Genomic DNA, 14,700 nt, shown 5'->3' on the forward strand with positions numbered 1-14,700 from the left:
GGAATTTCTTTCCTTCTTAATGCATTTGTGCCAATCAGTTGTGTTGTGACAATGTAGGGGTGGTATACAGAAGATAGCCCTATTTGGTAAAAGATCAAGTCCATATTATGGCAAGAACAGCTCAAAAAAAGCAAAGAACAGTCCATCATTACTTTAAGACATGAAGGTCAGTCAATATCAAGACCAACAAAAGATTCTTCAAGTGCAGTCGCAAAAACAAGGCAAAGCTGTCATCAAGGCAGAGTGTGGCTACTTTGAAGAATCTCAAATCGCAAATGTATTTTTGATTTGTTTAACACTTTTTGGTTACTACATGATTCCATATGTGTAATTTCATAGTTTTGATCTCTTCTACAATGTAGAAAATAGTAAAAATCAAGACCCAATCCTTGAATGAGTAGGTGTGTCCAAACCTTTGACTGGTACTGTATGTCTTTGTTTATGTGTGTGTACAGTATGTAAATATTTATGTGTGTGTGTGTGTGTGTGTGTGTGTGTGTGTGTGTGTGTGTGTGTGTGTGTGCATATCTGTCTTTGTATGTGTTTGCCTGTGAACGTTTTGTGTGTCGGAGAGTATGTGCACTTTGCCATAAAGATGTGGTGTGATCATTGTGCCTCCTCAATGACAGAGAGGAGACATCAAAGCTACCCTGTCATCTCACAGTGACAGACAGACAGACAGACAGACAGACAGACAGACAGACAGACAGACAGACAGACAGACAGACAGACAGACAGACAGACAGACAGACAGACAGACAGACAGACAGACAGACAGACAGACAGACAGACAGACAGACAGACAGACAGACAGACAGACAGACAGACAGACAGACAGACAGACAGCACAAAGAAACAAAAGAGAGAGAGAGATAATGGACTGTGGTGGTCTGTGTTACCCCTGCTGGCTGCTGGTCTGGTGCGGCTGCGGGACCTGCTGCGTTGCCGTTGGAGACGAGTGCGGCCCAGAAACCTGTAGTAGTACGAGGGTCTCCCAGAACCCTTCCTGGTAATGCCTGCCCCTGCCATGGTCCTTCCAAAAACCCAGGACCAAGCCAGTGCAACTATCACACTATCCCAAGTACACTTCAATTCAACTCAGTGTCCCTCTTATCAAAGTGTCCCAAAATTCTCCTTCAACTTCCAAAAATACACTCTAACTTCACGCAATTCACTATACCCAAAACGTCCAAAAACTCTGCTCCAACTTCCGAAATAAACTCCCTTGTAAATTTTCCCAGAGCGTCAGACACAAGAGTGTCCTGAATGCTGTGTTTCTGTATTCTGAATCACAGGAAAGCTCGTCCAATTCCCATCGCCAGCCAGGAGTGACTGGAGGAATTCTGCAGAAAGAGAGAAAAAAAGAGTCCACTCCTCCTCTGTCGTTCTCTCACTCAGTCATTAAGTCAGCCACTCAGGTTGAAGCCTACTAGTTACCCCGAGAGATACTTTTATAACGCCTCTCCTTCCCCTGACCTGCCAACCTGCAGGGCTGTGTGTGTGTAGGGCTGCATGTCTCTCAATTCATGCCATTAAGTTAAGAGAGAACAACAGAAGAAAAGTTTGGGCTGTGGTGAAAACCTGGCAGTTATCAGCAGTAGGGTGGAATGGGGTGGAAGTGCAACGGGACGCCTTTAGTTTACATGGCTTTACATCTGTTTGTCTTTACATCTGTCTGTATTTACATCTGTCTGTATTTACATCTGTTTGTCTTTACATCTGTCTGTATTTACATCTGTCTGTATTTACATCTGTCTGTCTTTACATCCGTTTGTCTTTACATCCGTTTGTCTTTACATCCGTTTGTCTTTACATCCGTTTGTCTTTACATCGTTTGTCTTTACATCCGTTTGTCTTTACATCTGTCTGTATTTACATCTGTCTGTATTTACATCTGTTTGTCTTTACATCTCCATTTCCTTCCTCAATCTCTTTCTTCCTCTCCATTTTTCATTCATTATTCTATTGCATTTTGGCTCCCGAGTGGCGTTGCGGTCTAAGGCACTGCATCTCAGTGCAAGAGGTGTCACTACTGTCGTTGGTTCGAATCCAGGCTGCATCACATCCAGCTGTGATTGGGAGTCCCATAGGGTGCCGCACAATTGGCCCAGCATTGTCCGGGTTTAGCCGGGGTAGGCCGTCATTGTAAATAGAATTTGTTCTTATTAACTGACTTGCCTAGTTAAATAATGGTCAAATATAACATTTCCACAGACTTGGACCAAAATGAAATGATCACCTCAACAAAATACAACAAAATACACTACAATATGATTTATTCTGTCTAACCTCATTCCATTCCTATGCTACATTCACAATCCCGGTCCACTCCAAATGACTATAGTACCAGTCTAAACTCACAGTCCAGTTGAATCCAGTCCACACTTTAGGATAATCTCATTATCACGGGCTCGTACTTGCCCCTCTAGGCATGCCAGTGACAACCAATGGAAAAGCATCTCTAGACATGTCAGAGAACCAATAGGAGTGGGCTCCAAAGGTGTGGGTCAGGCAGCTGGACGAGACTGCCAGATGGACACAAAGAGGTAGAAACACACACACACACACTTCAGATACCCATTCATACATATTTGGACAATACACAAATGTACAATGGGTCTATTTTGAGTTCTATAATAGAAGATGAGTTTCATTGTGTACAAAGACCTAGACCTTAACACCTGGTAGAGACAGCAGAGACACAAGCCCTGCCGTGACATCAAACTGATGATGTATAGGATAGTCAATACAGCATCTACAGTGAACCACAGTTGGAATCAAACTCATTTTCTATAAAGCATTGATGAAGGATAATGTCCTTCTACCTCTCCAATAGGGCTCCCGAGTGGAGCAGCGGTCTAAGGCACTGCATCTCAGTGCTAGAGGCATCGCTACAGACACCCTGGTTCAAATCCAGGCTGTATCACAATCAGACGTGTTTGGGAGTCCCATAGGGCAGTGCACAAATGGCCCAGCGTCATCCGGGTTTGACCAGTGTAGGCCATTATTGAAAATAAGAATTTGTTCTTATCTCTCTTGCCTTGTTAAATAAAAAAATATATACAGTTGAAGTCTGAAGTTTACATACACCTTAGCCAAATACATTTAAACACAGTTTTTCACAATTCCTGACATTTGATCGGAGTAAAAATTCCCTATCTTGAAGATCAATGAAGATCACCACTTCATTTTAAGAATGTGAAATGTCAGAATAATAGTGGAGAGAATGATTTATTCCAGCTTTTATTTCTTTCATCACATTCCCAGTGGGTCAGAAGTTTACATACACTCAATTAGTATTTGGTAGCATTGCCTTTACATTGTTTAACTTGGGTCAAACGTTTCTGGTAGCCTTCCACAAGCTACCCACAATAAGTTGGGTGAATTTTGGCCCATTGCTCCTGACAGACCTAGTGAAACTGAGTCAGATTTGTAGGCCTCCTTGCTAGCACATGCTTTTTCAGTTCTGCCTACAAATGTTTTATAGGATTGAGGTCAGGGCTTTGTGGTGGCCACTCCAATACCTTGACTTTGTTGTCCTTAAGCCATTTTTCCACAACTTTGGAAGTATGCTTGGGGTCATTGTCCATTTGGAAGACCCATTTGCGACCAAGCTTTAACTTCCTGATGTCTTGAGATATTGCTTCAATATATCCACATAGTGTTCCTGCCTCATGATGCAATCTATTTTGTGAAGTGTACCAGTCCCTCCTGCAGCAAAGGACCCCCACAACATGATGCTAGCACCCCCGTGCTTCACGGTTGGGATGGTGTCCTTCGCCTTGCAAGCATCCCCCTTTTTCCTCCAAACATAACAATGGTCATTATGGCCAAACAGTTCTATTTTTGTTGGAGCCAGACACAAACAAACAGTACCAGTGCCTCTGTGTGAGTTTACAGTATGTTCGATTTTTATGCCGGCAGCCTGTAGCTGACCCAGTTCATAGTGTTAGCTAATGCTGACACCTTTACCGTCGTTCCTCGGTCCTCACTGGGTTCATTGTGATGGGATAGCTAAGATACTAGAGTAATATACTGCTGCTAACACACTGGGGCTAGGCAGAAGTACCTGCTAACACACTGGGGCTAGGCTGATATACTGCTGCTAACACATTGGGGCTAGGGTGATATACTGCTGCTAACACACTGGGGCTAGGCTGATATACTGCTAACACACTGGGGCTAGGGTGATATACTGCTAACACATTGGGGCTAGGGTGATATACTGCTGCTAACACACTGGGGCTAGGCTGATATACTGCTAACACATTGGGGCTAGGGTGATATACTGCTGCTAACACACTGGGGCTAGGCTGATATACTGCTAACACATTGGGGCTAGGGTGATATACTGCTGCTAACACACTGGGGCTAGGCTGATATACTGCTGCTAACACATTGGGGCTAAGCTGATATACTGCTCACACACTGGGGCTATGGTGATATAATGCTAACACACTGGGGCTAGACAGATATACTGTTAACACACTGAGGCTAGGCAGATATACTAGTAGCACACTGGGGCTAGGCTGATATACTGCTGTAAACACACTGGGGCTAGGCTGATATACTGCTAACACACTGGGGCTGATATACTGGTAACACACTGGGGCTCGGCAGATATACTGCTGCTAACACACTGTGGCTAGGCAGATATACTGGTAACACACTGGGGCTAGGCAGATATACTGCTGCTAACACACTGGGGCTAGGCATATATACTGCTAACACACTGGGGCTAGGCTGATATACTGCTAACAAACTGGGGCAAGGCTGAAATACTGCTGCTAACACACTGTGGCTAGGCAGATATACTGGTAACACACTGGGGCTAGGCAGATATACTGCTGCTAACACACTGGGGCTAGGCATATATACTGCTAACACACTGGGGAAAGGCTGATATACTGCTGCAAGCACACTGGGGCTAGGCAGATATACTGCTAACAAACTGGGGCTATGCTGATATACCGCGAACATACGTTGCCTCTGCAAATAAACTGCTAAGACACTGGGGATAGGCTGATATACTGCTAACACACTGGGGATAGGCTGATATACTGCTGCAAGCACACTGGGGCTAGGCTGATATACTGCTACCAAACTGGGGCTATGCTGATATACTGCCAACACACTGGGGCTAGGCTGATATACTGCTAACACACTGGGGCTAGGCAGATATACTGTTAACGCACTGGGGCTAGACTGATATACTGCTAACACTCTGGGGCTAAGCTGATATACTGCTAACACACGGGGGCTAGACTGATATACTGCTAACACACTGGGGCTAGGCATATATACTGCTAACACACTGGGGCAAGGCTGATATACTGCTGCAAGCACACTGTGGCTAGGCTGATATACTGCTACCAAACTGGGGCTATGCTGATATACTGCCAACACACTTGGGCTAGGCAGATATACTGCTAACACACTCGGGATAGGCTGATATACTGCTGCTAACACACTGGGGCTAGGCTGATATACTGCTGCTAACACACTGGGGCTAGGCTGATATACTGCTGCTAACACACTGGGGCTATGCTGATATACTGCCAACACACTTGGGTTAGGCAGATATACTGCTAACACACTCGGGATAGGCTGATATACTGCTGCTAACAAACTGGGGCTAGGCTGATATACTGCTGCTAACATACTGGGGCTAGGCTGATATACTGCTGCTAACACACTGGGGCTAGGCTGATATACAGCTAACACACTGGGGTTGATATACTGCTAACACACTGGGGCTAGGCAGATATACTGCTGCTAACATACTGGGGCTAGGCAGATATACTGCTGCTGACACACTGGGGCTAGGCTGATATACTGCTAACACACTGGGGCTGATATACTGCTAACACACTGCGGCTAGGCAGTTATACTGCTGCTAACACACTGGGGTTAGGCTGATATTTTGCTGCTAACACACTGGGGCTAGGCATATATACTGCTAACACACTTGGGCAAGGCTGATATACTGCTGCAAGCACACTGGGGCTAGGCTGATATACTGCTACCAAACTGGGGCTATGCTGATATACTGCTGCAAGCACACTGGGGCTAGTCTGATATACTGCTACCAAACTGGGGCTATGCAGATATACTGCCAACACACTGGGGCTAGGCTGATATACTGCTAACACACTGGGGCTAGGCAGATATACTGCTGCAAGCACACTGGGGCTAGGCTGATATACTGCTACCAAACTGGGGCTAAGCTGATATACTGCTAACACACTGGGGCTAAGCTGATATACTGCTAACACACTGGGGCTAGACTGATATACTGCTAACACACTTGGGCTAGGCAGATATACTGCTAACACACTGGGGATAGGCTGATATACTGCTGCTAACACACTGGGGCTAGGCATATATACTGCTAACACACTGGGGCAAGGCTGATATACTGCTGCAAGCACACTGGGGCTAGGCTGATATACTGCTACCAAACTGGGGCTAGACTGATATACTGCTAACACACTGGGGCTAGGATGAAACCCTGCTGCAAACACACTGGGGCTAGGCTGATATACTGCTAACACACTGGGGCTGATATACTACTAACACACTGGGGCTAGGATGAAACACTGCTAACACACTGGGGCTAGGCTGATATACCGCTAACACACTGGGGCTAGGCAGATATACTGCTAACATACTGGTGCTAGGCTGATATACTGCTGCTAACACACTGGGGCTAGGCAGAAATACTGCTAACACACTGGGGCTAGACTGATATACTGCTAACACACTTGGGCTAGGCAGATATACTGCTAACACACTGGGGATAGGCTGATATACTGCTGCTAACACACTGGGGCTAGGCATATATACTGCTAACACACTGGGGCAAGGCTGATATACTGCTAACACACTGGGGCTATGGTGATATAATGCTAACACACTGGGGCTCGGCAGATATACTGCTGCTAACACACTGTGGCTAGGCAGATATACTGGTAACACACTGGGGCTAGGCAGATATACTGCTGCTAACACACTGGGGCTAGGCATATATACTGCTAACACACTGGGGCTAGGCTGATATACTGCTAACAAACTGGGGCAAGGCTGAAATACTGCTGCTAACACACTGTGGCTAGGCAGATATACTGGTAACACACTGGGGCTAGGCAGATATACTGCTGCTAACACACTGGGGCTAGGCATATATACTGCTAACACACTGGGGAAAGGCTGATATACTGCTGCAAGCACACTGGGGCTAGGCTGATATACTGCTAACAAACTGGGGCTATGCTGATATACCGCGAACATACGTTGCCTCTGCAAATAAACTGCTAAGACACTGGGGATAGGCTGATATACTGCTAACACACTGGGGATAGGCTGATATACTGCTGCAAGCACACTGGGGCTAGGCTGATATACTGCTACCAAACTGGGGCTATGCTGATATACTGCCAACACACTGGGGCTAGGCTGATATACTGCTAACACACTGGGGCTAGGCTGATATACCGCTAACACACTGGGGCTAGGCAGATATACTGCTAACATACTGGTGCTAGGCTGATATACTGCTGCTAACACACTGGGGCTAGGCAGAAATACTGCTAACACACTGGGGCTAGACTGATATACTGCTAACACACTTGGGCTAGGCAGATATACTGCTAACACACTGGGGATAGGCTGATATACTGCTGCTAACACACTGGGGCTAGGCATATATACTGCTAACACACTGGGGCAAGGCTGATATACTGCTAACACACTGGGGCTATGGTGATATAATGCTAACACACTGGGGCTCGGCAGATATACTGCTGCTAACACACTGTGGCTAGGCAGATATACTGGTAACACACTGGGGCTAGGCAGATATACTGCTGCTAACACACTGGGGCTAGGCATATATACTGCTAACACACTGGGGCTAGGCTGATATACTGCTAACAAACTGGGGCAAGGCTGAAATAGTGCTGCTAACACACTGTGGCTAGGCAGATATACTGGTAACACACTGGGGCTAGGCAGATATACTGCTGCTAACACACTGGGGCTAGGCATATATACTGCTAACACACTGGGGAAAGGCTGATATACTGCTGCAAGCACACTGGGGCTAGGCTGATATACTGCTAACAAACTGGGGCTATGCTGATATACCGCGAACATACGTTGCCTCTGCAAATAAACTGCTAAGACACTGGGGATAGGCTGATATACTGCTAACACACTGGGGATAGGCTGATATACTGCTGCAAGCACACTGGGGCTAGGCTGATATACTGCTACCAAACTGGGGCTATGCTGATATACTGCCAACACACTGGGGCTAGGCTGATATACTGCTAACACACTGGGGCTAGGCAGATATACTGTTAACGCACTGGGGCTAGACTGATATACTGCTAACACTCTGGGGCTAAGCTGATATACTGCTAACACACGGGGGCTAGACTGATATACTGCTAACACACTGGGGCTAGGCATATATACTGCTAACACACTGGGGCAAGGCTGATATACTGCTGCAAGCACACTGTGGCTAGGCTGATATACTGCTACCAAACTGGGGCTATGCTGATATACTGCCAACACACTTGGGCTAGGCAGATATACTGCTAACACACTCGGGATAGGCTGATATACTGCTGCTAACACACTGGGGCTAGGCTGATATACTGCTGCTAACACACTGGGGCTATGCTGATATACTGCCAACACACTTGGGTTAGGCAGATATACTGCTAACACACTCGGGATAGGCTGATATACTGCTGCTAACAAACTGGGGCTAGGCTGATATACTGCTGCTAACATACTGGGGCTAGGCTGATATACTGCTGCTAACACACTGGGGCTAGGCTGATATACAGCTAACACACTGGGGTTGATATACTGCTAACACACTGGGGCTAGGCAGATATACTGCTGCTAACATACTGGGGCTAGGCAGATATACTGCTGCTGACACACTGGGGCTAGGCTGATATACTGCTAACACACTGGGGCTGATATACTGCTAACACACTGCGGCTAGGCAGTTATACTGCTGCTAACACACTGGGGTTAGGCTGATATTTTGCTGCTAACACACTGGGGCTAGGCATATATACTGCTAACACACTTGGGCAAGGCTGATATACTGCTGCAAGCACACTGGGGCTAGGCTGATATACTGCTACCAAACTGGGGCTATGCTGATATACTGCTGCAAGCACACTGGGGCTAGTCTGATATACTGCTACCAAACTGGGGCTATGCAGATATACTGCCAACACACTGGGGCTAGGCTGATATACTGCTAACACACTGGGGCTAGGCAGATATACTGCTGCAAGCACACTGGGGCTAGGCTGATATACTGCTACCAAACTGGGGCTAAGCTGATATACTGCTAACACACTGGGGCTAAGCTGATATACTGCTAACACACTGGGGCTAGACTGATATACTGCTAACACACTTGGGCTAGGCAGATATACTGCTAACACACTGGGGATAGGCTGATATACTGCTGCTAACACACTGGGGCTAGGCATATATACTGCTAACACACTGGGGCAAGGCTGATATACTGCTGCAAGCACACTGGGGCTAGGCTGATATACTGCTACCAAACTGGGGCTAGACTGATATACTGCTAACACACTGGGGCTAGGATGAAACCCTGCTGCAAACACACTGGGGCTAGGCTGATATACTGCTAACACACTGGGGCTGATATACTACTAACACACTGGGGCTAGGATGAAACACTGCTAACACACTGGGGCTAGGCTGATATACCGCTAACACACTGGGGCTAGGCAGATATACTGCTAACACACTGGGGATAGGCTGATATACTGCTGCTAACACACTGGGGCTAGGCATATATACTGCTAACACACTGGGGCAAGGCTGATATACTGCTAACACACTGGGGCTATGGTGATATAATGCTAACACACTGGGGCTAGACAGATATACTGTTAACACACTGGGGCTAGGCAGATATACTAGTAGCACACTGGGGCTAGGCTGATATACTGCTGTAAACACACTGGGGCTAGGCTGATATACTGCTAACACACTGGGGCTGATATACTGCTAACACACTGGGGCTCGGCAGATATACTGCTCACACACTGGGGCTATGGTGATATAATGCTAACACACTGGGGCTTTGCATATATACTGCTAACACAGTGGGGCAAGGCTGAAATACTGCTGCTAACACACTGTGGCTAGGCAGATATACTGCTGCTAACACACTGGGGCTAGGCAGATATACTGCTGCTGACACACTGGGGCTAGGCTGATATACTGCTGCTAACACACTGGGGCAATGCTGATATACTGCTGTAAGCACACTGTGGCTAGGCTGATACACTACTAACACACTGGGGCTATGCTGATATATTGCTAATACACTGGGGCTAGGCAGATATACTGCAAGCACACTGGACTAGGCTGATATACTGCTGCTAACACACTGGGGCAATGCTGATATACTGCTGCAAGCAAACTGTGGCTAGGCTGATACACTGCTAACACACTGGGGCTATGCTGATATATTGCTAATACACTGGGGCTAGGCAGATATACTGCTAACACACTGGGTCTAGACTGATATACTGCTAACACACTGGGGCCAAGCTGATATACTGCTCACACACTGGGGATAGGCAGATATACTGCTAACACACTGGGGCTAGGCTGATATACTGCTCACACACTGGGGATAGGCAGATATACTGCTAACACACTGGGGCTAGGCTGATATACTGCTCACACACTGGGGATAGGCAGATATACTGCTAACACACTGGGGATAGGCTGATATACAGCTAACACACTGGGGCTAGACTTATATACCGCTAACATACGTTGCCTCGGCAAATAAACTGCTAAGACACTGGGGATAGGCTGATATACTGCTAACACACTGGGGCTAGGCAGATATACTGCTGCTAACATACTGGGGCTAGGCAGATATACTGCTGCTAACATACTGGGGCTAGGCAGATATACTGCTGCTGACACATTGGGGCTAGGCTGATATACTGCTAACACACTGGGGCTGATATACTGCTAACACACTGGGGCTAGGCAGTTATACTGCTGCTAACACACTGGGGCTAGAAAGATATAATGCTAACACACTGGGGTTAGGCTGATATTTTGCTGCTAACACACTGGGGCTAGGCAGATATACTGCTGCTAACACACTGGGGCTAGACTGATATACCGCAAACATACGTTGCCTCTGCAAATAAACTGCTAAGACACTGGGGCTAGGCTGATATACTGCTAACAAACTGGGGCTATGCTGATATACCGCGAACATACGTTGCCTCTGCAAATAAACTGCTAAGACACTGGGGATAGGCTGATATACTGCTAACACACTGGGGATAGGCTGATATACTGCTGCAAGCACACTGGGGCTAGGCTGATATACTGCTACCAAACTGGGGCTATGCTGATATACTGCCAACACACTGGGGCTAGGCTGATATACTGCTAACACACTGGGGCTAGGCAGATATACTGTTAACGCACTGGGGCTAGACTGATATACTGCTAACACTCTGGGGCTAAGCTGATATACTGCTAACACACGGGGGCTAGACTGATATACTGCTAACACACTGGGGCTAGGCATATATACTGCTAACACACTGGGGCAAGGCTGATATACTGCTGCAAGCACACTGTGGCTAGGCTGATATACTGCTACCAAACTGGGGCTATGCTGATATACTGCCAACACACTTGGGCTAGGCAGATATACTGCTAACACACTCGGGATAGGCTGATATACTGCTGCTAACACACTGGGGCTAGGCTGATATACTGCTGCTAACACACTGGGGCTATGCTGATATACTGCCAACACACTTGGGTTAGGCAGATATACTGCTAACACACTCGGGATAGGCTGATATACTGCTGCTAACAAACTGGGGCTAGGCTGATATACTGCTGCTAACATACTGGGGCTAGGCTGATATACTGCTGCTAACACACTGGGGCTAGGCTGATATACAGCTAACACACTGGGGTTGATATACTGCTAACACACTGGGGCTAGGCAGATATACTGCTGCTAACATACTGGGGCTAGGCAGATATACTGCTGCTGACACACTGGGGCTAGGCTGATATACTGCTAACACACTGGGGCTGATATACTGCTAACACACTGCGGCTAGGCAGTTATACTGCTGCTAACACACTGGGGTTAGGCTGATATTTTGCTGCAAGCACACTGGGGCTAGGCTGATATACTGCTACCAAACTGGGGCTATGCTGATATACTGCTGCAAGCACACTGGGGCTAGTCTGATATACTGCTACCAAACTGGGGCTATGCAGATATACTGCCAACACACTGGGGCTAGGCTGATATACTGCTAACACACTGGGGCTAGGCAGATATACTGCTGCAAGCACACTGGGGCTAGGCTGATATACTGCTACCAAACTGGGGCTAAGCTGATATACTGCTAACACACTGGGGCTAAGCTGATATACTGCTAACACACTGGGGCTAGACTGATATACTGCTAACACACTTGGGCTAGGCAGATATACTGCTAACACACTGGGGATAGGCTGATATACTGCTGCTAACACACTGGGGCTAGGCATATATACTGCTAACACACTGGGGCAAGGCTGATATACTGCTGCAAGCACACTGGGGCTAGGCTGATATACTGCTACCAAACTGGGGCTAGACTGATATACTGCTAACACACTGGGGCTAGGATGAAACCCTGCTGCAAACACACTGGGGCTAGGCTGATATACTGCTAACACACTGGGGCTGATATACTACTAACACACTGGGGCTAGGATGAAACACTGCTAACACACTGGGGCTAGGCTGATATACCGCTAACACACTGGGGCTAGGCAGATATACTGCTAACACACTGGGGATAGGCTGATATACTGCTGCTAACACACTGGGGCTAGGCATATATACTGCTAACACACTGGGGCAAGGCTGATATACTGCTAACACACTGGGGCTATGGTGATATAATGCTAACACACTGGGGCTAGACAGATATACTGTTAACACACTGGGGCTAGGCAGATATACTAGTAGCACACTGGGGCTAGGCTGATATACTGCTGTAAACACACTGGGGCTAGGCTGATATACTGCTAACACACTGGGGCTGATATACTGCTAACACACTGGGGCTCGGCAGATATACTGCTCACACACTGGGGCTATGGTGATATAATGCTAACACACTGGGGCTTTGCATATATACTGCTAACACAGTGGGGCAAGGCTGAAATACTGCTGCTAACACACTGTGGCTAGGCAGATATACTGCTGCTAACACACTGGGGCTAGGCAGATATACTGCTGCTGACACACTGGGGCTAGGCTGATATACTGCTGCTAACACACTGGGGCAATGCTGATATACTGCTGTAAGCACACTGTGGCTAGGCTGATACACTACTAACACACTGGGGCTATGCTGATATATTGCTAATACACTGGGGCTAGGCAGATATACTGCAAGCACACTGGACTAGGCTGATATACTGCTGCTAACACACTGGGGCAATGCTGATATACTGCTGCAAGCAAACTGTGGCTAGGCTGATACACTGCTAACACACTGGGGCTATGCTGATATATTGCTAATACACTGGGGCTAGGCAGATATACTGCTAACACACTGGGTCTAGACTGATATACTGCTAACACACTGGGGCCAAGCTGATATACTGCTCACACACTGGGGATAGGCAGATATACTGCTAACACACTGGGGCTAGGCTGATATACTGCTCACACACTGGGGATAGGCAGATATACTGCTAACACACTGGGGCTAGGCTGATATACTGCTCACACACTGGGGATAGGCAGATATACTGCTAACACACTGGGGATAGGCTGATATACAGCTAACACACTGGGGCTAGACTTATATACCGCTAACATACGTTGCCTCGGCAAATAAACTGCTAAGACACTGGGGATAGGCTGATATACTGCTAACACACTGGGGCTAGGCAGATATACTGCTGCTAACATACTGGGGCTAGGCAGATATACTGCTGCTAACATACTGGGGCTAGGCAGATATACTGCTGCTGACACATTGGGGCTAGGCTGATATACTGCTAACACACTGGGGCTGATATACTGCTAACACACTGGGGCTAGGCAGTTATACTGCTGCTAACACACTGGGTCTAGAAAGATATAATGCTAACACACTGGGGTTAGGCTGATATTTTGCTGCTAACACACTGGGGCTAGGCAGATATACTGCTGCTAACACACTGGGGCTAGACTGATATACCGCAAACATACGTTGCCTCTGCAAATAAACTGCTAAGACACTGGGGATAGGCTGATATACTGCTAACACACTGGGGATAGGCTGATATACTGCTGCTAACACACTGGGGCTAGGCTGATATACTGCTGCCAACATATACTGCTGCCAACACACTGGGGCTAGGCTGATATACTGATAACACACTGGGGCTAGGCTGATATACTGCTGCTAACACACTGGGGCTAGGCATATATACTGCTAACACACTGGGGCAAGGCTGATATAATGCTGCAAGCACACTGGGGCTAGGCTGATATACTGCTAACAAACTGGGGCTAGGCAGATATACTGCCAACACACTGGGGCTAGGCTGATATACTGCTAACACACTGGGGCTAGGCAGATATAC

General features: G+C 47.2%; 1 protein-coding gene across 3 annotated transcripts in view; it reads right to left on the reverse strand.

The window, feature by feature from the left end:
• LOC109880108 (disabled homolog 2-interacting protein) overlaps positions 1 to 14,700 on the reverse strand; it is a 256,453-nt gene that overhangs the window by 158,135 nt on the left and 83,618 nt on the right. Inside the window, exon 1 of one of the 3 annotated variants that reach the window (XM_031808700.1) lies at positions 900 to 1,504. The exons of 1 other annotated variant lie outside the window; for it this stretch is intronic. In XM_031808700.1, the coding sequence (XP_031664560.1) occupies positions 900 to 1,029 (130 nt within the window). In that variant the 5' untranslated portion in view covers positions 1,030 to 1,504. Of the gene's footprint in view, positions 1 to 899; positions 1,506 to 14,700 lie in introns of those variants that run through there. One more of the 3 variants, XM_020472352.2, reaches the window with a different exon arrangement.

This window comes from Oncorhynchus kisutch, linkage group LG29 (assembly GCF_002021735.2).
Source record: "Oncorhynchus kisutch isolate 150728-3 linkage group LG29, Okis_V2, whole genome shotgun sequence".
NCBI lineage: Eukaryota > Metazoa > Chordata > Actinopteri > Salmoniformes > Salmonidae > Oncorhynchus > Oncorhynchus kisutch.